This window comes from Odontesthes bonariensis, chromosome 20, assembly GCF_027942865.1.
Source record: "Odontesthes bonariensis isolate fOdoBon6 chromosome 20, fOdoBon6.hap1, whole genome shotgun sequence".
Classification (NCBI taxonomy): domain Eukaryota; kingdom Metazoa; phylum Chordata; class Actinopteri; order Atheriniformes; family Atherinopsidae; genus Odontesthes; species Odontesthes bonariensis.
Window position 1 is genome coordinate 3,667,705 of NC_134525.1, and position 26,828 is coordinate 3,694,532.

A 26,828-nucleotide genomic window follows, 5' to 3' on the forward strand; every position below is an offset into this window, starting at 1 on the left:
TGGCGGCGTCCAGTTTTCATAGATCATTAAGCATCATTGCTCTGAGCATCCACACGCTCGGTGTGAGGGTCACTTGTTATGCAGTGTCAAGCTGAGTTAACCTGTAATGTCAAAGAGTACATCCAGTACATCCAGACATTTCATATTAACCCAGTTTAGTTTCTCACCATCTTCCTGTTTTCATGCCTACTTCCTCCCAGAAGAACCTTTTTTTTCTCCCAACGCCTGATGTGCACTGTGTTCGACAAGGATAAATAAATAAATATTAGGGCTGGGCAATGATCAAAATGTTTAATCTAATTAATCACATGATTTCCCAGATTAATTGCATTTTTACGCAAAATCCAAAAATGAATCCAAAAGTAGTGCATAGCTTTTAGCATTTAGCTTTATTTTAAATGTGCTGCCATATGAATGAAAGTGCCATAACATTTGTTGTGCAAACCCACTTTTAACATCAGCATCTTTCTGTAGTTTTTATGTAGAAGCCTCGCTCCACTGTCTGTTTCCTTGAATGACTTGCTGCTATCAGTTGTGTGTTTTGCCTTTAAGTGATATTTTAGACTGGAACTACTACGCTGAGAAGACAATTCAACTTGGCAGTGTTTACAGATGACTTTGGTTCTGTCGACTCCGCCGTCTGGAAGAACTTTAAAATGAAAACGGCCGAGTAAAAGTTCCGTACCCTTCTCCATGTTTGGTGGATCCGCCGATTACTTTCTTTTCCTGTTCCACAGCAGACAGCAACAGACTTTTACAAAATAAAAGCCTGTGAGCAGCAGACTTTTATTAAATAAAATAAATAATAAAACAGGGGTAGTTTGTGGCGTAGTGGGTTGAGCAGGCGCCCCATGTACAAGAGGCTATAGTCCTCGCTGCAGCTGGCCCCGGTTCGAGTCCCACATTGGACGGCCCTGTGCTGTGTGTCGTTCCCCCTCTCTCTGCCCCCTGCTTCCTGTCTCTCTGAACTTTCCTATCCATTAAAGGCACAAAAGCCCCCCCCAATTTTATTTTTTTAAATAATTAAAAAAAAATATATATATATATATATATAGGCGTTAAATGCCCAGCGTTTTTTTTTTTAAATCCACATATATTTTATTTTCAGGAACCCTTTGCAAGGTGTCGAGCTTCTGCATTCCTCCAGGAACAACTCATCCTCACTTCCTCTTGCACAGTCAGCACTCGGCCATGTCCTTGTGGTCCTTTCGGTTGTTGCACAACCAGCTGCAGTCAGCTGCTTTCCGACAGGCCGATTCCACCCCGATGACAGGCAGAACATATTTTGATCACTGAAGACCAGGTTTTTTTTGGGGGGGGTTTTAATCAACTTGAAAAGATCATAACATTTATTGTTTTCTCTTTCTGATCCATATTGTTATCCTTGCGGTATTATTACCAACTTGCCCTGAGGTGGATACACCGGTTCCCAAGGTTTTCACCCAGGATCCCAGGGTTCAGTAACTTTATCCTTGTGTAGCCAGCCTCTTCCACAGTGGTGGGGTTTAGGTTTACTGAGAAAGTCATTTTTAAGTGACTGCATGAAGTGGAGCGTCTCGGTGTGCAGCTGCTGCAGCGAGCAGACTGTGATGCACTGTGTTCTCCGGCTCAGTCTTGGGGACCGAGCAGTGAAACTGCAAGGACCTCTTTCTTTCTTTCTTTCTTTCTTTCTTTCTTTCTAAAAGGTACTCAAACTCTTGAAATTTTGCGAGCGCCACCTGCCAGTCGACAACATGAAAGAATCTAAACTTTATATTTTTGGGAGTCGCTCATTGACTCTGTAGCGCCCCCTATAACGCTTAAAAATGGTCCCCGCATTGGAGTTAGTTTCGCGTGGGATGACGAAATTCGGTACACTCATTCATCATGCCCAGACGCACAAAAAAGTCTCATGCCGCCATGGTCCCACGTCCACAGGAAGGCGGCCATTTTGGATGGAAAGTGCGTTTTCGTGCCATTTTTGCCCGATTCCACGCCTTGCATATGATCGAACTCCTCCTACATATTTAATGCTACAGACTTCAAACTTGGCCAGGTTACTCTTAAGATATCGGGGGGGGGGGACGCCTCAAAGTTGGATGACTCGCCATCACTCGCCACAAAAAATTAAGTCACTTATAACTCCCACATACATTATCCAATCTTCCCCAAACTTCATTTGGTGAATGCTGGACCCAGCCTGAATGCGTACATATTATCATAGTGACATCCACCTATAGCGCCACCTGCTGGTGGTTGGAAACATCTTGCCGCACCGACCCACCTTCACGGCGGGGTGCCCAGGGCAACCAGACCCCCCCGGGCACAGGCAGGGCACCCCCCGGGGCGCGAGGCAGCGCCCAGACACCAGGACCCAGGCCCAGCACTCATAGGCGTCGATTACGGGGGGCGGTGGGGACATGTCCCCCCCACTATTTATGATTTGAATTTTGTCCCCACGACTTTTAAAAATGTGCTCTGATGCGACCGAAAAAAAATCCCCACATTCTCAACCGAAATCGTCGAGTCTAAATCATGCGATAGGCGCGCACGAACATGTGAAAACCCCAATTTGGTATTTAGTCGTTTGATTTGCCGACTGTGAGCCACTGTAGAAACATGAAGTTGTAAAATGACAGCGGAGTCGGTGCATTCCAATGACGTCACACCAGAGGTCCGTTTCACGAAGCAGGTTTAGTGAAAACTCTGAGTTGATTAACCCTGAAATGAGAGAAACTTTTACTCAATAAACCTCGAGTTTCTCTCTGTCTCCGCCCTCTTTCAGCCATTTGATTTCCTCATTCATTCAGTCAGCAGAGCGAGTTCTTCTACTTCTAGAAGTCCATCAGGCACAGCAGGAGGCGACTGTTTCCACCAACATGTCCTTTTGACAACGATCCCGTGGATGAAGGTGCAGCATTACTGCGCAGAGAAATAAATATTCCTCAGGAGATGGTTATCAGACCGCATAGATTTTTGAGCGGCACCATCAGAATGTGTTGGGACAAAAGAAAAAAAAGACATAAAATACAAATAAATATTTGTATGAATAGGCTTACAAAAAATTATATAGGCCTATTATATTTTATAAAGACACTCGTTTCTTGGGGGTGGATTCCCTCCGGGGATTCCCTCAGCCACTGCCCTCCCGTTAGAGGTGGTGGCCACCACCCGTTTTACGGGCATCTGCCTTCTTTCTGTTGGCTCAGTAGAAGTCTGTGTTAGTTTAAATACGCTTAATTATTTAACAGAACATGATATAGATGAGAAGACATAGTTTATGTGTGTGAAAACAGCATTATGTTGGGAATAAAATAACTGCACAGTCAAATAGCCACTTGATATTTATTTTACAGTGTAAAACATGATCAAAATGAGGTACCTCCATGCCGAGGTCTCACCTGTTTGAACAATGTTTTTATATTTCATCTTAAGCTGCTGCCAAGAGCGCTTCTCCCCCGCGGGATTGCACCTAAATGAAATAAATGAATGGGCTACCATTCAAGCAGTTTCCCTGTAATATTATTGTGATTGCAAAGGACTACATTTAAACTTACACTTTTGCTGCTGCAGCGGTGTTGCACTTATTTCTAAAAACGTATTGAAACTCGCCGTATGAGCGCATTAAGATTTCCAATTCGAGGTTGGTGAAAAACGTAGCCCCTCCTCTTCCCCGTTGCCATGGTGACTCGTCGAATCGGGGCTCCATTGATGCTGGCTTTTTAAAGTTGTGGCGCACACGCTAAACTCAAGGTCCTACTCAGAGTTGATTAAACTCACTCAAATCAGCGTTTCTGGAACCGAAAACTCAGAATTTTCTATCTCAGAGTAGAGCAACTCAGAGATCAGGAACAGACTCAGAGTTGGTGGAACCTGCTTTGTGAAACGGACCCCGGGTAAACCGCTTTCCCGGCGAAACTCATTCAGAGCTACTTCTACACAAACAAAAATGCAGCGTTTCTTCGCAACTTCGCTGGTGGTTCTTCCAAGGATAACTTTAGAGGATATACACAGGGTCGTGGAGTCACACTCACCAACACCACAGTCCAGGCTGAGGAAAGGGTACAAGTTATTTGTGGAGGAGTATATACACAGTTAAGGTAAATTGTCTAACGTTTTATTTTTATCAGTAGGCTACTCAATAGCCTTCCACATTCATGTTTTGTAATAAGCAAACCATATACGATCCATAGAAATCATCTGAAATATTGTCTGTGTGTGAAATGTGTGTTAAATATTTGTCATGTGTAGACTATAATATTATGAATATAATTTGCCATGGTGGCTATGAAGTCTCCGTGTGCAGCGTTAGCATTTTAGGTTAGCCAAGGAAACGTTAAGCTAGTTATTTGCTTGTTTTTTTTTTTAGCAACTCCTGAAAATAACATTCTGTATATGTGTGGCATACAGAGCCATAGTTAATTTGATTTCCCATTTTGGACAGCTCATGTTCAGGGTGGTGAAAATAGTCTGGGTGTTTTGTGATAAGATAGGAGATTAGTTTATTGTTGTTATTATTTAGTGTAAAATATGGTCATCAAGCAATCGGGATGCAGTGTCTAACCCTTACCAGCAGAGGGCTCGTTCGCTACACTGTGTGTTCAGGGACAAAGGGAAGTCTCGCGGGAATACGTTCCGCGAACGAGAACACACCTGTGAATGCGAAAGAAGCTGTGTGTGGCGAACGGGAATAAATAAGTTTACCTACTTTTGCTCTTTGCAGGTAAGAAGGGAGGGTTAGAAGGGTGTAATTGATGTGTGAATATGTTATGTGGTATTTTATAATCCCGGTTGGACTTAATGTGATTTTGGTTATAAACGTTACTTGTTCAGCGAACGGAATGTACTGAGGATGGCTGGGCAGTGGTTAGTGTTGGTTGCCTAGCAACCTCGAGCGCCCGTTAAGCTGGAGAATAGCAGTCGATCTGCGCTGCTCATGTGTAGTTTATGATTTTAGAAATAAATAACTTAAAATAGATATATAATTAATTTGGTTAATATGACAATGTTTATGTGGTACTTTATAATCCCAGTTGGACTTTGTGATTTTGGTTATGAACGTTACTTGTTCAGCGAACGTAACGTATTGAGAATGGCTAGCCAGTGGTTAGTGTTGGTTGCCTAGCAACCTCGAGCGCCCGTTACAGGTAGGGTAGGAGATCCTGGATTTTGAGTCCAGCGAAGCTGCATTTTGAAAATACACAGGTAAAAAGTCCCAACCCTTTTCTTCACTTTCCCCCCCGAAGGCACGCCTCTAGAGTACATGAACGCGCACAAGCACGAAGGTGCACGAGCGCTGTTCTGACAGCAAGCATCGATCGTTGCCGTATTTAGTATTTAGTTTATGCTAACTATACGTTTAATAATGCTAGGTGCTAGCCAAGCTGGCTCTAGTTTAGCTTCCTTCCAAGCTTCGTTCACGGAGCAGGGTACGCGCACAGGGGGAAGGAGGGGGAGGTGGAGGGAGGAGCAGATTGCAGTTTGATAGACGGCATCAGTATCCAATCATTGTGAACGGTCCGTTCACAATGATTGGATACAGTTTTTCCTAGATTGTTCGTTCTAGAGGCCACTAAAACTTTTCATATTTGTGTCAAAACTTTTAATTAATTGGTTGCAATGAGGGTGTGAAGAGTATTTCAAGCAATATGTAAAAAAATGTTCCAGAAAAAGATTCCCTACCCTGCCTTTAAGCTGGAGAGGAATAGAAGTTGATCTTAAAAGCTCGCGCTGCTCATGTGTAGTTCATGGTTTAAGAAATAGATACATGATTAATTTGGTTAATATGACAATGTTTGGGAGACGTGATTGACTGACTGTGTATTTCAGAAATAAGTTGATATTGAATGTACTTGATGAAACTGGTTTTTGAATAGTGATGTAAAATACATAATTATTTGTTTTGATGTTGGTGCTGATGTTATTAGAGAAGGAGAACACACCTGTGAATGCGAAAGAAGCTGTGTGTGGCGAACGGGAATAAATAAGTTTACCTACTTTTGCTCTTTGCAGAACAAAAATCATTACAACAAATTAAATGTGTAGTGGAGGCAGTCTTCACTCTGCACCACGCTACATATGCTCAGTGTCAAATGTAGTTGATGGAAAGGTGGTAGTGAGAGGCTCGATGAGGAGGAATGAGGAGCCCCACAGACTACAGGTTTCTGCTTAGTTATAGGGCCCGTTGGCCGAAGTCTGTGTTTGTTTTGATAGTCTGTCCGGACTAACAACTGCAGTTGCAGTTGCACTTTTCCCCTTTCTTACAAACAGTACAGTAGCGTAATTAATTAACAGTAATTAATTCATGAATAAATACATACTTTCGAATCATATCATAATGATATGGAAACATGAAATTAAAGGATATATTTTATAAACTCTGTATGCGTTCATCAAAAAAAGGGCCGCTTATTAAACATGACGCTGGAATCGATCTAGAATGCGTTACTTTTTAATGTGCTGGATGGTGGGTGGTCCGTGGGGGGCAGAGAACGCATTACGTTTTTTGTCCCCACCACTTCTAAAACCAAACTGACGCCCTTGCCAGCACTACACCCCACTCCAGAGCGGCGTGGCCACCTGACCCAGAGCCAGCAGCTACCCCCCCATGCCCACCAAGAGACCACGCCCAACACCGCAAGACAGCTCCACCCACAAGTCCCCCAAACTGTCAACCAGGCCAGACACACAGTCCCCCCCCATTAATGATCAACCCGGCCCCCACGACCCGAGAGACCACCAGAAACCCGAAGCCACACAGCCCCCCCAGCATACAACCGACCGCCCAGAGAGGCGGGACAGCAACACACCACCCCCACTATGTGATGAAGCTAATCAGCAGGGACCAGTGAGAATGAAATTCAGCCAGTTGATCTTTTGAGGAGGCAGACATTGTTTCCATGCTAATATAATCTAAAAGAACATTTCTAAACTGGTTAATACACAGATTCCTCTTTGCTTTCCAGTTCATGAGAATAGTTTTCTTTGCGATACATAGCACTGTGAGGACCATGTGTGCGGAGTTAATTTCCATGTTGATGTTGTCCAAGTCACCCAGTATGCACAGTGTGGGGCATGCAGGAATACGACACTTTAGCCATGTTGATAGGTCCTCACAGACCTCAAGCCAGAACTTCTGGACAGGCGCACAAAACCATAAAGCGTGTGCATAATTATCAGGTGTGTTATCTGTGCAATGTGTGCAGATGTTTGAGTGTGTTAGACCCATCCTGAACATCCTTTGTCCTGTATAATTGTGTTCTGTGAAGGATTTTGTATTGTATGAGCTGCAAATTAGGATTTCGAGTCATTCTGAAGGTGTTCAAACATATTTGTGGCCAGAAGTTATGGTTAGAATTAGAACTGAGGGATAGATCTGCCTCCCAATTGAGGATGGTAAAGAAATTGTGTCATCCATCTTAGACAGTAATTTATACATTTTTGATAGCAGTTTTGGTGTGCAGAAGCTTAAAAATTGTGCTACCCTAATGGGGAGTTGTAAGTCTGGTTGTTGGAGGATATATTTCTTAGTTATTATAGATTTAAGTTGTTGGTATTCTAGAAATTTATTGCTTCCTAACCCATGTTGTGATATGAGCGCATCGAATGAAATAAAATTTCCATTTTGGACAACATGTTCCAGATGCTTTATTCCTTTGTTCTTCCATAGAGTAAAGTTTAGCATTTTTTTGTTTTGCAGGATGTCAGGATTGTTCCAGATGGGTGTAAGTTTACACGGGAGAAGTGAGGACTTTGTAATTTTAAGAAATTCCCACCAGGCTGTCAGAGAGGTGCTGATGTTAATGCTTTTGAAGCATTTGTGATGTTTTACATTTGGACTAATAAGTGGCAGGTCTGAGATTTCCATATTATCACATAAAGCTTGTTCTATATTTATCCATGGTTCATCTAGTGGGCTAGATTTAAACCATTTTGATATATTTTGTAACCTATTAGCTAAGAAATAGTGCTGAAAATTAGGTAAATCTAATCCACCACTGTCCTTGGTCTTCTGTAGAGTTTTTAAACTAACACGTGGTGGTTTGTTTTTCCACAGAAATTTGGAGATGCATGAATCTAGTGACTTAAACCAAGTAGCGGATGGTTTTATGGGGATCATTGAAAACAAATAGGTAACTTTTGGTAATACCATCATTTTAATGGTAGCAACTCTCCCCATAAGTGATATGGGTAATGACTTCCAACGAGTGAGATCATCCTCTACTGTCTTTAAGAGTTGAACATACTTTAGCTTTGTTAGCTCTGACAGCCTGGAGGAAATGTTTATGCCTAAGTATCTAATATTTCCTGACTGTAAAGTGATAGCAGGTATATTCTTGAAACTACAGTTGATGGGCAGAACGGTGGTCTTAGACCAGTTGATAGAGTAGTCAGAAAGTGCTGAGAATTTATTTATGAGTGTGATCGTGTGAGTGAGAGATGTCTCTGAGTTCTGAAGGAAAAGCAATACATCATCAGCATAAAGACTTATTTTATGTTCAATATTTTTGGGATGGATGCCTTTAATACTTCCATCTTGTCTGATAGCAGCTGCTAAAGGTTCAATGAAGATTGTAAAAAGTGAGGGTGAAAGTGGGCAACCCTGTCTGGTACCTCTCTGCAGACTGAAGCTTGGAGAAATTTGATCATTTGTCCTGACACATGCATTTGGGGAGCTATATGATATCCTTATCCAGTTAATGAAGTACGACCCAAACCCGAATTTGTTTAATGCTGCAAATAAAAATTTCCAGTTAACTTTATCAAATGCTTTTTCAGCATCTAGAGAGACAATTGTGGTTTCCAAGTTGTTGATGGTAGAATAATCTATGAGATTAATTAGTCTGCGTGTGTTAGTGGATGAGTGTCTACCTTTATAAAACCTGTCTGCTCAGGATGTATTATAAGGGGAGTTATTTTTTCTATTCTTTTGGCAAGAGCTTTGCAGATTATTTTGAGGTCTACATTTATTAGTTATATTGGGCGGTAGCTGGATGGAAGTACATGGTCTTTTCCTGGTTTCTGTAGAAGGATAATGTTAGCAGAGTTCATGTTAGGGGATAATCTGCCATTTTCCTTGACTTGTAAAACCATTTTGTGAAATGTAGGTTCCAAAACAGTCCAAAATTCTTTGTAGAACTCAGCTGGAAAACCATCTGGTCCTGGGGCTTTGTTACTAGGCATATGTTGAATGGCTTCATGGAGTTCTCCTGTTGAGGGGTGAATCCAGAGCCGTCGCCTGTTCGAGTTGTAATTTTGGGAGGTTGATGTTACTAAGAAACTGATCTATGTTTCTGTCTGGTGGATCATTTTGTGATGAATATAAGGCTTTATAGAAGTCCCTAAAAGCATTGTTGATTACATCAGGGTCATGGGTAATATTTCCTTCCGAATCCCTAACCAAAGAGATTGTAGTTTTCTCTTTGTTAATCTTTAATTGATTTGCTAGGAACCTTCCAGATTTATTGCCATGCTCAAAATTCTCCAAGCGAAGTCTTTGTATCAGGAACTGTGTTTGTTTATCAATAATTTCATTTAGTTCAAGTTTAGCTTTCCTTAATTCATTCAGTATGTGTTCCTCTTTGGCCAGGTTACTCTTAAGACATGGGGGGAAAAGGCTCAAGGCTGCTTGCAGCTTTCTAGTTTGCTTTGTTTTGGTTGTTTTTACGTGACCAGCTACTACATATCACTACTTTGAGATTAATCTCTCGTCGGTGTGCTTTAATGAAACACCTATTAAATCCCTAGCTGTCAACAGGTTAAGAGATATGATCGTGTTCTGGCATCGGGGGAGGCTTATCGCTGCTTTGATAGCTGCTGTCAGGAGGCCAGGCTGCTTTTGGCAGGGCGCCGTTTTCAAACGTTTCTTTAAAGAATCGAAACAAAAGAGAGCACTCTTCTCCTTCTGGGCTCAAAGAAAGCTATTTAGTTGATAATGTTGCTAGTGACACACTTTAACAAAGGCTCAGGAGGGATGGAGGTGAAGTGGGTGGAGGCGCTGCTTCTTATCGGAGGCTCATCTGCACAGTAGCACCGTATTATCGGCCTCTTATCTCACTTAAAGGTTAATGACCTCCACTTAATTTCATTAAAAAAAACTTGTTAAGTGTCTACTTTGGACTAAGAAGATCCTCAAACACAAAACGTATCGGTAAAGTCTGACGTTGATCCATGTGTTTTATTGTTTTGGGATGACCTGCCAGGCCTGTCGTAAAACTGTGTCCAACGTTTGGCTTTAGACTCGACCTCAGAAAGTTACAGATCACATGATCATCAGACGGTCATCCATCTGGCCTTGGAAGTCGCTCATTGCATCCTGCGTGTGTCCTAAAATGCAGTAACTCTGAGCCGTTTGTCTGCAGATGACCTGGATCTTCCGCTTTTCTTTTTCACAAACCGAGCGCTGGCTTTAATATTTTCATTGGCTTCTGTGGTTTCTCCGACATGCTTGAAAGAGATTGGTAACACTGAGGGTATTCAGTTGGTTGCTTTCTGTCAACACTAGACATCTTGCCTCCTCTTCACTGGACATTTTAATGAGCTCAAATGATGCTCATTAATGGGCTCATAATTCTGTGGTTGAGGACGCTTTAACCTTAAACAATGAACACTTTTTGTCCTCTGTGTATTTTTATCTCCTGTCTTTAAGCCCCGCCCCTCTTTAATTCTTGCTCTGTGCTGATTGGTCAGAAGTGGCAGCATGCAGCTTCTCTTTGTTTGTTTGACTAAAATTAGGCTTCTCACTTTTATTCCAGTTACGCTATTACTATCCTCATATTTTCTGTCTGAATTCAATATTGAGCCCATTCATGTGCATCTTCCTCACTCTTGTGACCCCCTCCCCGGATGTTTTAAATGTGAACTAACTCCCTTTTATCTGTATCTGCCTGCAGGTTATGCTGCCCAAAAGCTGTCTGAGTCCCAGTGAGAAAGAGAAGGGCTAAAGCCACACCAGCATAACCCAGCCTCCAAGCGATTTGACCGGCAGACTCCACTGCGGAGCCATGAGCAACCCCAGCACACATGGTGTAAGTACCGCATGTAGAGCATCACCGGCAGCCACATGTTCCTGGTGGAAAAACGCAGAGTACATGCAGCTCGTTTAGCTGTTTGTGGCCTCGTGCATGACTGAAGCTCCAAAGTTTCCTCTGTTTCAGTTCACATTCTCCACCCGAGCAGGATTTATGCTGCATCAGCTTCCTCTGGGCTCTCTGGCATTGAAGTGTGTATTTTGGACGGTGCTCTTCCTTCGGCTGCCATGTGTCTACAAATCTAGTCGCATCTAATCCCTGCCAGCGTACAGCAGTTCTCACTCAGAAATGCTCAGAATAGCTCAAATATGCACAGAGGGCTGCTTTTTTTTCTTCCTGAATTTCCCTTTCATTAGAATACTGGAGAACGCCAAGCCGAGTCCCAGTGAAAAGCATTTTCCTGACCTTTCCTTTAAGCCCAACAGTTGGAAACGTTAAAATAATATTCGCCCGTAATAAAAAAAGCTGATTAAATAGCTGCTGGAGGGGCTGATATGATGGCTTCGACTGGCAAAGCCCTGAGAGCTGCATTCCTGTATTCTGGAGATTCTCAGCAAGCTCTCACGATTAAGACGATCTAACTGGTAAATATCAGTGGCCTAAAGGGAAAATCCACCTCCAATAGTCTCATATTGCTAGATTTCTGCTCATGAAGGTTGGAGAATCCCAGGATTACTTGTGTGGGGCTGACTTCCAGGAATTATAAGCGTTACTTTTTCTTTTTCTTTTATTGATTCGTCCAGATTGCACAACATCTCGTGTTGTTTTACCCATATTTCAGCTCTGCACACGTGCAGATGGCCAGAAAGTGTAGAAGAAGAACACAATGAAGGCACCGAGGCCACGTCTTGGTCACTCCATAGCTTGTGACGTTGATTCGAGCACCAAAACGGCTCTTTTTGTCTTTGCCCCAGTTTAGGAAATGCCTTCTTTTCCTTTAGCTTTTGCATTTTTGTCAGCATTATCTGAGCTGCTTCCTCTCAAATGTTGCACAACTATGTGACCAGGCTGACAAGCCGTGCCTCGACCTGTGTAAGAACGGGTCGAATGCAGAAATGTTGTGTTTTTGATTAGTTCAACGTTCACTTTTGACCTTATTTTCTTCACTATAAGATAAAAGTTGCTTTGCTTTTTTTTTTTCTTATATGACTTTAACTCATCATTTAACCTAAATTTATAATTCGACACATTTCGGATTCAATATCTTTACGTTTTTTACATTTTTTTTTGTCAATTTTGATTTGATCCTCGCATCACAAAGTCTTAGTAAAAGTTATTTCAGGTTATTTTTTTTTTGTTTGTTTTGGGGTGAATTTGATGAAATTGTGTAGAAAACCCTTAAACAGAACCAGACTGGAGCAGTTGGACAGAAGGGAAAACATATTATTTAGAAACGTGAACCTAAAAGCACGAAGCAGGATGGTCGGCTCTGTTCGGATCTGAAACCTTAGACAGGGTGGCCGCGGGTCCTTAAAAAGTCTTAAAAAGTCATAAATCAATTTTCCTGAAAATAAGACCTTAAAAGTATGAAAAAGTATGAAATTGTCTTAAAGGGATAATCCGGCGTAAAATGCACTTAGATCAATTTACGGGATGTTGGGAGTACATACGTTGAGATGTCATCAAAATCATGTCATTCGGATGTGTTTTGAGAATTTCGATTTGACCGTTTTCAGCCAAAAGTCGTCAGCGTGGAAGTGATGAGGGCATCGAGTATCGCAGCTACAAAATGCTATTTTTATACCTCTTCTACAGCTCCACACAACAGAACACTTACGTGGTAGTGAGTAGAGGGTCCCTAAAGCCAAACCGAAGTGTCCCGAGGTCTTCATGTGGTCGGATAGAGAGTCCAGAATGAATTTAATCAAGCCAGTACCTTTCCGGAAATGTGTCTGCTGCAGCTGCCGCTACAGACCGTGGTGAAGTTGGTTTGATATTGGTTTGAAAAAAAATAAACCTTATTTCCTTATTGCGAATATCCAATATCAAACCAACTTCACCACGGTCTGTAGCGGCAGCTGCAGCAGACACATTTCCGGAAAGGTACTGGCTTGATTAAATTCATTCTGGACTCTATATCCAACCACATGAAGACCTCGGGACACTTCGGTTTGGCTTTAGGGACCCTCTACTCACTACCACGTAAGTGTTATGTTGTTTGGAGCTGTAGAAGCGGTATAAAAATAGCGTTTTGTAGCGGCAAAACGATATGCCCCTCTGACTTCCAGGCTAACGACTTTTGGCTAAAAACGGTCAAATCGAAATTCTCAAAACACATCCGAATGACATGATTTTGATGTCAACTCAACGTATGTACTCCCAACATCCCGTAAATTGATCTAAAGTGCATTTTACGCCGGATTATCCCTTTAAATTCAGATTGCATAGGTCTTAAATATTTGTGTATTTTGCTTTTTGCTCTAAAGGAACAGTATTTTATTTTTTTTTTTTAATATATTTACTTAATTTTATAAGCATTTGTTCATGGGACTTAAATGTTCTGAAAATATTGTAATAAATTTAATTTAGGACAGTGACATTTTTGTGATCTTTTCGCATGACACACATTTAGCCGATGTTCTTAAACTCAATTGTCATTTTACCATACTGTCAGTGTGTTTACTTGGTATTTCCATCGTACGTTTGGTCTTAAATTTCATTTAGAAGTGGTATTAAAAGGTCTTAAAAAGTCTTAAATTTAACTTGTTTATACCTGTATACACCCTGCTTAGAGGCCTACAGGGGATTTAAAATACAATGTGGAAATGTGATGCGACGCACTTGTTGCATATTCTAAAAATGTAGCAAAGAAGTAAGAGTGCTCCGTGCATCCTGGGAGGCCCCCCAGCAGCCCGAGTCTCAAGCTGCAGAAAAGAGGGATGGTTAAAGGTCACCTGAGCTGGTTCTAACTGGGGGGGGGTTTATCAGCCCCTGAACTGGGAGCTGGCTCCTCAGGAGACCCTGATATGATAGTGAAGAACTCGCGATGTGTGGATGCAAGGAAGCCTGATTCTGAATTATTTTAGATTGTGTCCTTTTAGAGAAAGCTGACGTTGAACCTTCTTTTTAGGTCCTGTTGGAACTCTCACTGGTCAGGATTTACAGTAGTTTTGCTTAAAGGGATAGTTCGCCTCTTTTGACATGAAGCTGTATGACATCCAATATTAGCAACATCATTTATGAACATGTTCTTACCCCCTGCTGCGTCCTGTGAGCAGAGTTCCAGCCTCGTTTTGATGAAAGCTAGTTGGCTGGGGTTTAAAAAAATAAAGCGTTTTGCTTCTCAAAACAATATGCGTTCAAAAGAGTAATACATTTGCATCACAAAATCGTTCTCTAGGAAAAAATCAGACCTCACAATCACTTGTAAAACACCGTAACAGAGGCGGCAGGCGGCAGCAGGCAGTGATATGAAGGGAGAGAAAATAGGGCCAAGCGATTGTGAGGTCTGACTTTTTCCTGGAGAACGATTTTGTGATGCAAATGTATTACTCTTTTGAACGCATATTGTTTTGAGAAGCAAAACGCTTTATTTTTTAAACCCCAGCCAACTAGCCGGACTACCTTCATCAACTCCAAAACGAGGCTGGAACTCGGCTCACAGGACGCAGCAGGGGGTAAGAAGATGTTCATAAATGATGCTGCTGATATGGGATGTTATAGAGCTTCATGTCAAAAGAAGCGAACTATCCCTTTAAAGTCAGTGAATCCCATTCAGTTTCTTTTTTTTTGGCTCTTTTTACTTCAGCCACTTTGAAACTTCAATCGACTTCAATTAGAAGTCTTTGCTCTTTTGTAGTTTGTAAGTCAGGTGAAAGCCAAAAAACACACACACACACACACACACACATATATATAAATATAAATGAGGCTTGCCAGCCCGTAGCCTGATGATCAAGAAGCTCTCTATAATAAAAACGTTTGTGCTTTGACGGCGTGTTGGCGGTTATTGGCTGTTCTCTTGTCTGACTCCAGCGAGTTAATTATTATCCACTCAACAAGGTGTGTTTGTGTGGTCAGGGAGAGTTTACACAAACCTGTTTGGGTTTGAAGACCTATTGAACATTTGAGAAATGTCTTCCTCCTCCTCCGAGGATCTGCCCCGGTCACGGAACAGGCGGCTAACAGACGTGAGGGAAACGGACCATCCTGCGTGTCTCGCTCTGATTTGTAACTGATTTGTAATTCTCAGACTGGAAGAACAAACCGTCTCTGTTCCACGTATTTTGATGGACTTTCTTTACACTTTTAAGGTGAGTTTTGGCGTATTTTGAGTGTAGACGATTGGAGTGACTGAGTCCAAAGTGTGGTTTCTTCTCCGTCTGATATTTACTTCTTCTCTTATCATTCCCAGACAGTTAGACATAATTTTGAACAGTGCAAACAGAGACCCGGTGAGTCTGATGCATTGACTTGTATTCCCTGACTGGTTCTCCGGGTAAATTTAACCTTCTCATCAGGGCTCGAAATTAGCTTTTTTCTTTGTGTCCGCCAGTGGTCCCGAATTCTGTGTTGTATTGTCCCGAATGCAAGCAATAGTGTCCCCATTTTTCTCTTGTCTGAAATTGAGCGGAGTGGTTAAGAATCATCTGAATATTGTATTAGGCCTATATTTGTAACTGCAATGTTACAATAAAAGTTACAAAACGCGAATGACATGTCCTGTCATATACAATATCTTCTTCAAAATAAGACTTATTCCATTTCCAGTTTTTTTAACTTTGGCGAATGCACTGAATAGACACCCGTTTATTTAAAGGAGCCAAACAGCTAATTTAGAAAATGTTTCATCTCACAACATCTGCACCACACTATAGTTGAAAACAACACCCCTTTCATGTTCATTTCATCTACTTGTACCTTCAATATTTGATGGCATGTATAAACCAACTTATCATTTTTCACCATTACTGTTATCCCTTTTTATGAAAATGTACCTGTTGTTACCCCATTTAGAGATGTTTAAAAAGTCAGCAGTCATGCCATCCATGGATGAAATGTCCTTCAGCAAGGCACCTAACCCAACACGGCTTCAGAAACTGTAAATAACTGTTAAGTCAGTTTAGATAAAAGTGCAACAAAACAACGTAATGTACATTTTTTTATTGTTATTAGTATTGAAACCTTTAGTCACACAGATATCATTCATATTATTTACAGTACTTCATTCATGTGTGTGCACCTGTGAGGACGTGTGTGTGTAGTAGTTTCTAATGTCAGTCATTAAACATGGGTCGCCGTGCCCTGAGGCCACCAAAAATACATTAAAGATAGACTGTAGAATCTATTTTATCGGCTAAACTCACGTTTCCCCTCACATATATAAACGTCCCTGTCAAATGAACAAACATTGTGCCGACTGGAACTTTAGTACCATGACCTTGACAATCCGTGACACTGCACACTAACCTAGCAAGGGCTCACTGACACAATCATTGTAAAATCCAACCAGAGGTCCGTTTCACGAAGCAGGTTTAGTGAAAACTCTGAGTAGGTTAACCCTGAAATGAGGGAAACCCTGAGTTTTCCGTTTCACAAAGGGAGGTAACTCAACCCTGAGAAAGAGGGGTAACTCTAGCCTGTTTCACAAAGAGAGGTAACTTAACCTCTCGGTCAGTTACCGTAGTAACAGACTCTCTGAACCTAACCTGGTCGGGACCAGGTTTTATTCAAGAAACCTTGAGTTTCTTTCTGTCTCCGCCCTCTTTCAGCCACACACGCCATTTGATTTCCTCATTCATTCAGTCAGCAGAGCGAGTTCTTCTACTTCTATAAGTCATTAGGCACAGTAGGAGGCAACTTTTTTCACGAACATGTCCTTTTGACAACGATCCCGTGGATGAAGGAGCAGCATTACTGCGCAGAGAAATAAATATTCGTCGGGAGATGGTTATCAGACCGCGCATAGATTTTTGCATTTAGACAATTATCTTTTTGAGCGGCACCATCAGAATTTTGTTGGGACAAAAGAAAAAAAAGACATAAAAGACAAATAAATATTTGTATGAATAGGCTTAAAAAAGATATATATAGGCCTGTTATATTTTATAAAGGCCCTTGTCTCTTGGGGTGGACTCCCTCAGCCACTGGCCTTCCGTAAGAGGTGGCGGTGCTGGGCAGCACCCGTTTTACGGGCATCTGCCTTCTTTCTGTTGGCTCAGAAGTCTGTGTTAGTTTAAATAGGCTTAATTATTTAACAGAACATGATATAGATGAGAAGACATAGTTTATGTGTGTGAAAACAGCATTATGTTGGGAATAAAATAACTGCACAGTCAAATAGCCACTTGATATTTATTTTACAGTGTAAAACATGATCAAAATGAGGTACCTCCATGCCGAGGTCTCACCTGTTTGAACAATGTTTTTATATTTCATCTTAAGCTGCTGCCAAGTGCGCTTCTCCCCCGCGGGATTGCACCTAAATGAAATAAATGAATGGGCTACCATTCAAGCAGTTTCCCTGTAATATTATTGTGATTGCAAAGGACTACATTTAAACTTACACTTTTGCAGCTGCAACGGTGTTGCACTTATTTCTAAAAACCTGTTGAAACTCGCCGTATGAGCGCATTAAGATTTCCAATTCGAGGTTGGTGAAAAACGTAGCCCCTCCTCTTCCCCGTTGCCATGGTGACTCATTGAATCGGGGCTCCATTGATGCTGGCTTTTTAAAGTTGTGGTGCACGCACTAAACTCAAGGTGAACCTACTCAGAGTTGATTAACCTCACTCAAATCAGCGTTTCTGGAACCGAAAACTCAGAGTTTTCTATCTCAGAGTAGATCAACTCAGAGATCAGGAATAGACTCAGAGTTGGTTGAACCTGCTTTGTGAAACGGACCCCAGGCATATTCCGAATGACAACGTGTACTGTCTGATGGCGAAATCCAATGACGGAAAATACAGTTCAAAATTAAGTGGTCTATGTATATATCCGCTGCAGTCTGTCTTTTAAGTTTGGACAGTCTGCTAGGCTGGGAAGGGTGGCCGTCAAAACGAGGGAAGTTCTAGGTCCTAATGTTAGCAACATTACCAGTGGTAGTTCCTAGCCTGTTTGAGCTGCTGTGCAAACAAAACTCTCTGAATTTGAAAGAAAACAGTATTGTTCCTTTGAACGTCATCTTCTGTCAATATCATTGACATCGTTCCTGATTGTATTTTATAAGGCGTCTAACCAGGTTCATTACCTTCGTTTAGTTGCTAGCCTTGCCAGTAGCCCAGCCCTTCCCACAGTAGTACCCAACCATTAGCACTTAGAAACGAACAATAATTAGCAGGTAATAATCGAAAATAACTTACCACATTGACAGACGATGGACCTTCGGATGGACCTTCAGGTCCGTTGTCCGTGTCAAAGGACGTTCCGTCGGGGTTATCGTCTTCGGGCACGGCCCGTTTTAACCACCTTAACATTTTCAGTCTTCAGCTCTTGTCACGCGTGTGAAAATGATTTGATTCTGTAAACCGTGTCTTGCACGTAGTAGACCTAGTGGTAGCGTTAGTTGTAGCTCTAGCAAGTGAGGGCAGACTTGGGCCAAAGATTCTAGAACAGAATGCACTGCTCTGTACTGATGCACCGACATGCATGAACATCATAAAATAAACAATTAAAATGGACAGAGGGGGCTCATAATAAGTAACTAATAATAATAATTCAAGGTTTTTTTGTTTTTGTTTTTTTTTTAAAGTTTTTTGCCCATTGTCCCGCGATTGTCCCAGATATGATAATGTTGTGTCCCTGTGTCATTTTGTTATGGTCCCCGGGACGTCGGGACACCGTTAATTTCGAGCGCTGCTTCTCATGAACTCTGCAGACGGTTAATGTTTACTCCGGTGGTTGCGCTTTCAGAATGCACTTTTACTTTGCCAACAGGTTTGACTTTCTTATTAGAGATCCAGGGTAATGATTACTTTCTAATGATATCTTTAATATGTCACTAGTTACAGATCGTTACCCTTCTCAGGGTAGCTTTTAGCTTTTCCCGCTCCCATATGTTTTGTGTTTTAAAGATAAAAATCTGACGGCGATCCTGTTCATTTCAACGATGAGATTTGTCTCTTGTGGAGAGAAGAACCTTTAGCAAACATCTGCTGCATCTGTCGGTGAAATCGTGGTTCCCGGCTTTTTGGCTTGCGCATTTGGCCTAGCTTAGCATAAAGATAGGCTAAGTAGTGAACTGAACGTTTTTATGTTGGGATTTGGTGTAAAGACGGCAGGTGTGGTTGTTTTACACAACATATGAGCTGGATCTCAGTCCCGTGATGTTTAATAACAGCTTTGGTGTTGATATGGATTGGATTAATTGGATTATTTTGTAAATAATTATGATTACAATTAACTGAATTCCAATTGGCTTGAATTGGACTTTATTATATAAGTGCCTTGATGAAATTTGTTGTATTTGGCGCTATATAAATAAATAAAAATGGAAAATTCAAAATTGAATTGAATATGCTCAAAATCCAAAAAGGCCTTTCGGTTTGATTTCTAGTCTGTTTTACTTCGGGTGTGAGCAGTTGACTTTTCCACTATACGTTTGTTCGGTCATAATTTTAGAGCCACCGTTCGTTTCTTTGGAAACGCTTGCATCATTTCCAGTTGTTGTGCAAGGTTGAATGTTTCCAGTTCATTCAAAGCTGGCTTCATGATTTCTGTGCACAGATTGGGACTCCAGATGTTCTGCGGCACGAAACTGGTCGGCAGTCACAGATGTTTTTGGGCTGCAGAGTGACACGGTCGACCAAGTCGGTGCAGATGCTGTGAATTGGCTTTAATGCAACAAACTTTAACGCGTTTTATGTCATTTGGACTTTAAAAGAAGTAAATCTTTACCTACAAGTGCTTGATTTCGGCAAAATCCACAGAGTTTCACCCCTTCAGATGTGGAACCTCTGACGAACATTAGCTGTTATCACGTCTCCATCACCTTCTGCAGTCGTGAACTTTGACCTTCCAGTGTTAAAGTATCACTTACAGTGGGAGAGACACCGGTCGATGATTGGGATCAGTGCTTTGTGACTCACACCGTGTCCTATTACATCATAATTAATCTGTGACGAGCATCTGGCAGCTGCTACAGAACCGCCTTCGTTTAGCAGGAGCTGTTTATCAGTAAGTTATTTAGAGTCTATTCTAGGGAACCACTTATCATTAAGCTTATGGATAGTAAAAGGAATTGGAAGGAAACCTCAAATCATTGATTTCTAAATGTTTTTGTGGTTTCAGATTGATTAAAGGAGCTCATGAGTATGTTAATTTTTTATTTCTTTACATCTTTTAAGGAGGCTTTTTATTGTGGAGGGGAAAAAAAATCAGGCCTGGAAGATTGTGATAATCTGTGTTTGCGTAATAGAAATGTAACGCTTGGTAATAAGTGGGTCACAACCTGTTTGCTTTGGGAGTAAAATCAGGATATTGTGTATTCGGGCTTCCTTGCAGAGTCACGTTAAGATATGCAGGAATGCAGTGACACAGCAGCCACATGATCACTACAGCATCTGCAGCCTATCCCGTCTCCTTCGCCTGGGAGTGCTGACTGTGTGGGATTTGAAACTACCTCAGGACACAGATAATCTCTTCCTGCCTCCACACACTTGGTGTCTACTTCAGCATATAGCGCAGTCGCCGCACTTTTTAAAGCCCGTTGCTCCACAAGATCGGTTCTCTTGTTAGCTTAAAACGTTTAACCCTCATACCTGATTTAAAACACAACTTAATTTCTGAAAGGGGACATTTTTGTCCCCTTTTAAATCAACTCAAAAACATATTAATATTTTTTTCCAATTATTATTTTTTTATTTTTCACAAGTCTTTTCTTCCACTTCAGTTCTGATCATAACTGCCAAGTTTTCAATTATTTAAAAAAATGTAACCCTTTAAATACTGGTTAATGATGTAAACGCGTATTTCCGTTTAAAAAAAAATATATAAAAAATTTATATATATATACTGTGTATATGTGTGTATATATATAATTTTTTTTTTTTTTAAACAACACAAAAACTGCTATATTTTCAATATATAGAATGCAGAGTGGAATTGTTGAGCGGGGATAATTAAATAAAAAATTTAAAAAAGCTCAATTTCTGAAAGGGGGCATTTGCTAAAAACATCATATATTAATATTTCTACCTCTTTTTTCATAATTTTTTTCTTCCACTCTAGTTCTGATCATAACTACCAATTTTTCAATTATTTAAAAAAATAAATTAACCCTTTAGATGCCAATTTGAACTTTTTAGCCCAAATTTTAAGCCTTTAGGTGCCAGTATTTTCAAAATATGGAATGCAAAGTGGAATTATTATGGTCTGGGATATGTCAATGATTAGCAACAACATTGATTTTTAGTGATTTCAATTTTTTTTTTGTTATGTCTGATTTAAAAAAACAAAACAAAAAAACTCCTTAATTTCTGAAAAGGGACAAGTTTGTCCCCTTCTAAAATGACCCCCAAAATACCATATGTTAATATTTTTTTTCCACTTTTTTTTCCCCAGAAATCTTTTATTCCACTTCAGTTCGGATTATAACCAAGTTTTCAATTATTTTCCTAAAATTAACCCTTTAAATACTAGTTCATTTTTCAATTCAATAAAATTCATTTTTATTTATATAGCGCCAAATACAACAAATGTCATCTCAAGGCACTTAGATAGTAAGTCCAATTCAAGCCAATTGGAATTCAATTAATTAATAATAATCATAATTCATAAATTAATCCAATTCGTTCATATAGAGCCAATTCAAAAACAATTTCCTAGCTAAGGAAACCAACAGATTACACTGAAAACTTTTTGTTTTTCGGTCCAATCTCCTGTCCTGAGCGTGCCGGAGGCGACTGTGGAGAGAAACGACTCCCTTTTAACAGGAAGAAACCTCTGGCAGAACCAGACTCAGGAAGGGTGGCCATCCGCCTCGACCAGCTGGGGTTTGAGAAGACAGAAAAGGAGGGGGGGGGGGGCAGCAGCAGCAGCAGCAGCAGCATTCAAAGGATATCTGTTGGAACAGGGAAACACGAGTTAATGACCACAATAATGTCACATATACATAAAGAGAGTAAAGTGAGGAAAGGTGTGACAGATGAGGCCCCCCAGCAGTCTGGGCCTATAGCAGCTTAACTATGGGATGTTTCAGGATTACCTGAGCCATCCCTATTCAAGGTAAACACAAGAAACTTGTGCTAACGAAAAAATAAATAAATAAAGGACCAAACTCAGTGAGTAATTCCCTATACTCCCTATATAGATCTGCTCCTCAAATGAAATGAAAGTATAGAGGGTGCCAGAGGTAGAGGCAGGACAAGACACACTAGCAGACACACTATCAGATTCAACAGACCTAACTATAAGCTTTATCAAAAAGGAAAGTTTTAAGCCTGGTCTTAAAAGTGGAAAGGGTGTCTGCTTCCCGGACATTTACTGGCAGCTTATTCCACAATAGAGGGGCCTGATAACTGAAGGCTCTGCCTCCCATTCTACTTTTAGAAACTCTGGGAACCTCAAGTAAACCTGCAGTTTGGGAACGAAGTGCTCTGTTAGGAAAATATCTTACAATGAGATCTTTAAGATATGATGGAGCTCGGTCATTAAGAGCTTTATATGTAAGGAGAAGAATCTTAAATTCTATTCTGAATTTAACAGGGAGCCAATGAAGAGAAGCTAAAATTGGAGAAATATGATCTCTCCTGTTAGTTCTCATCAAAACTCTGGCTGCAGCATTTTGGATCAACTGAAGGCTTTTCAGAGAATATGTGGGACAGCCCAATAATAAAGAATTACAGTAGTCCAATCTTGAAGTAACAAATGCATGGACTAGTTTTTCTGCATCACTCTGAGACAAGATGTTCCTGATTTTAACAATAATACGAAGATGAAAGAAGGCAGTCCTAGAAACCTGTTTTATATGCGAGTCAAATGATAAGTTCTGGTCAAAAATAACTCCAAGGTTCCTCACTGTAGATCTAGAAGCCAAGGAAATACCATCTAGAGTAACTATATAGCTAGACAATTTCTCCCTGAAACGCTCAGGTCCAAAGATAACGACTTCAGTTTTGTCTGAATTTAGAAGCAGACAGTTCTGAGTCATCCAGGTCTTTATGTCTTTAAGACATGCTTGTAGTCTGACCAACCTATTGGGTTCATCTGGTTTTATAGATAAGTTCAGCTGAGTATCATCAGCATAGCAATGGAAATTTATGCCATGCTGTCTAATAATGTTACCTAATGGAAGCATGTATAAAGTGAAAAGAATCGGTCCAAGCACAGAACCCTGGGGAACTCCATGACTTACTCTGGTGTGTGAGGAAGATTCTTCATTTACAAGAACAAACTGAAATCTATCAGATAAATATGACTTAAACCAGCCTAATGCAGTTCCTTTAATCCCAATAACATGTTCAAGTCTGTGTAATAAGATACTGTGATCGACCGTATCAAATGCAGCACTGAGATCCAACAGGACAAGCACAGACACAAGTCCGCTATCAGAGGCTAAGAGGAGATCATTGGTAACTTTCAGCAGTGCAGTTTCTGTGCTATGATGCACTCTGAATCCTGACTGAAACTCTTCAAACAGATTATTTCTGTGTAAGTGATCACAAAGCTGAGCTGCAACTATTTTTTCAAGAACTTTAGACATAAAAGGGAGATTGGATATAGGTCTATAATGAGCCAACACTTCTGAATCAAGAGTAGGTTTTTTAAGTAAAGGTTTAATTACAGCAACCTTAAAAGTCTGAGGTACATATCCTGTCAACAAAGACAGATTGATCAAATCCAATATGGAAGTGTCTATTAATGGGAAAACCTCCTTGAACAGTCTGGTTGGGATTGGGTCTAAAACACAAGTTGATGGTTTAGAAGAGACTATTGCTGTTGTTAGCTCAGAGAGATCAACTGGGCAGAAGCCGTCTAAATACAAATCAGGTTCTAAAGATACTTCTAAAGCTGCTATACCTGATGATACATCACTGATAATAGTGGGAAGGACTCCATCAATCTTCTCTCTGATAGAAACAATTTTATTAATAAAAAAGCTCATGAAATCATCACTGCTGAGAGTTAAAGGAATAACTGGCTCAGCAGAGCTCGGACTCTTAGTCAGACTGGCTACAGCGCTGAAGAGAAACCTGGGATTATTCTTATTCTCTTCCATCAATAATGAATAATAAGCAGTTCTAGCTTTACGAAGGGCTTTCTTATACATTGTTAAACTATCTTTCCAGACTAACTGAGACTCTTCTAAATTAGAGGAACGCCACTGTCTCTCCAGCTTTCTTGCAGTCTGCTTTAACCCTCTAGACCCCAACAGAATTTTACAACAGTGCTCCAGATTCCTGAGAATTCCAAAAGAAATGGGCAATTTGAGAAACATTTCAAATAACCAAGAATAACTTGAAAACTAATGACAAGTGTTCATTGTAAGTTTCTTTCTATTTAAAGATTGGAAATGGCTCTTTCAAATGATATGTGATCCATTAGGAATTATTCATTCATGTATTCATAGACGACCATTGAACTGTATCAAAAAGGATATTTTGAGACTGAACAAATATTCACTCCTCTTTTTAACTTGAAATGGATAGTTATAGTACTGTAGGCATATTTAAGTATTATTTTGCACAACGTATCAACATCTCAGGTGATTGAGGTGTTTGTTTTGGATTCAAATTTGTTCAGTTTGCAACCCACGGCATATGATAGGCCTACAGAGGTTAGACACTTTGACTTGTGCCATCAGTCATTCAATCACAGCGATGCGGACAATTTCCCCCCTCACCCCCTGCCATACACACACACACACACATACACATTTACAGATATGCCTACATGTCATGTAAAGCAACCTTGGGTATCTTGAAAAGCGCTATATAAAACGAAGTTATTATTGTTATTATTATTATTATAGATGATAGGCTATAATGCAGAGAAATAGGGGCAGCTATTTGGTAACCTTCCTCAGAGAAAAAAAGTTTGGGCCCACTTCAGAACTTCACTACAGTACCATGACAAGACTACCACAAACAATTTTCCACAAAATGTATTATTTCAAATACGTTTGCACAATTACATTTATAAGATCGAGTTGATCGTAGTCTAACTCTGGCAACCTAAATGCTGGGGCTATCACTTGGTGGACGAATGATGGTGACAGGTCTGGTTTGAAATTCTCGCATTATAATCAGGCACGACATCACTTGAAATGTTTGTTGATAGGCGCCTTACATAAACCGGGAAATATGTGTAGGCTACTTATACCAGGCAGGTAGTTAGATTACCAGTAGCAAACAAGGAGTTAGACTTTAAAAAAAATCTACAATTTTGTTCGACATTTCCTCTCCGGAGTTCAGCGTTTCGAGTTGCTCTTGCTAGCGCTGTCACTGGATTACATCGCTAAATGAGGAAGGACTTGGATTTGGAAATTACTACTACTATTACTACTATTTCGGGATCTTCAATGGTAACCAACAGATAAGGTAATGATCAGCATCATCTTTGCTTTATTATCTCTTAGTTTAGGTGTAGTCTGTATGCTCTGTTGAAGGACACTGACCGGCAAGCTCGCAAATAACTAACGATAAATCAGCTGGAGTTAGCATGGCTAATCAAAACGGCTGTAGGTGACAAGGTTGGCCACTACCTCTCAAATTTAGGTTGGAAATCTATCTAAATCACATTTACAACTTAGGTTAGTGTCACTGAAATCCGAGTCGGACAATTGCGAACCAGTGCAAATTGCCAGGTAAACATCCGCGGTCTTTTCGGAGTTGTCATTTTCTTGATCTTGATTTTCTTGAATTGAGTGGCTGAGGTAATCGAGTAATAATGAACGAAGCTGGTAGCTACAAAGTAATACTTGGCACACTGCGAACCAATATCAAACATAACTACAGTAGATGGCACAATTAGCCGGCTAGTGAAGCTGCGCCCAAACGCAGAACCTCCGCTCTCATATCAGTCTCAACTGCGGCCAAGAAACATCCCTCAAAAACATGACAGTATCTCGAAATAAGTGAATACAAACATATATATTTTAATACAACAATCTGTTCATTAAGCTGTTGTGAACTAGTGAAGTGTGTAGTTACAGTTCAACAACATCATTTTCCCGTAGTAAGACGTGTATTTTCATGCCGGCCGGCGGCGGCCGCTATGGGAGAATGAAGAACGGCCGGCAACGGCCGCTATGGGGTTTAGAGGGTTAAAGCATGCAGCTGTGAATTATACCAAGGAGCCAACCTCTTCTGACTGATTACCTTCCTTGTCAGTGTGTATGAGGTAAACACCAATTTCTGTTAAAAAAAAAAAAAAACACATAAAAACTGCTATATTTTCATTGTATGAAATGTTCTATGGGGGATTATTAGGTCTGGGATATGTCATTGATGAGCTACATCGGTTTTTACAGCTTTTTATTTTTTCTGCAATGGCAGATTACAGAAACGGCTCCCATAGACATGATGTGTGTTTGAAATTCGAAAAAATAGTCCAAAAATACACAACTGGACCAAATATGAGTATCAATTTTTGTCCAAGTGGACAAAAATGTCCCCTATCAGGGATTAGGGTTAAGATAAAGGGAGAAAACTCGGGGATTTCATTTTTACTGTTGGAGTTAATAATCTTCCTGCTACCAAGCATGAGTTGGCGTAAAGAGGATGTGTGCTTTGGGTTTTTTAAGGTGGTATAGCTTGTGGTGCGTTTAAATCATCTACCGGGTAACAAAGCCTGAAGTTTAGCCCAAATCGAGTCTTTGTCTCCTTGAAACACTGCAGGAAGGTTTGGGTTTCTATCACTTCTCTGAGCTTTGATTTTCCT

General features: G+C 40.6%; 1 protein-coding gene across 2 annotated transcripts in view; it reads left to right on the forward strand.

Moving 5' to 3' along the window:
- slc4a2b (solute carrier family 4 member 2b) overlaps nt 1-26,828 on the forward strand; it is a 68,398-nt gene that overhangs the window by 7,974 nt on the left and 33,596 nt on the right. For both annotated transcript variants that reach the window (XM_075452597.1, XM_075452598.1), the window contains exon 2: nt 10,872-11,006. In XM_075452597.1, the coding sequence (XP_075308712.1) occupies nt 10,983-11,006 (24 nt within the window). In that variant the 5' untranslated portion in view covers nt 10,872-10,982. The remainder of the gene's footprint in view (nt 1-10,871; nt 11,007-26,828) is intronic.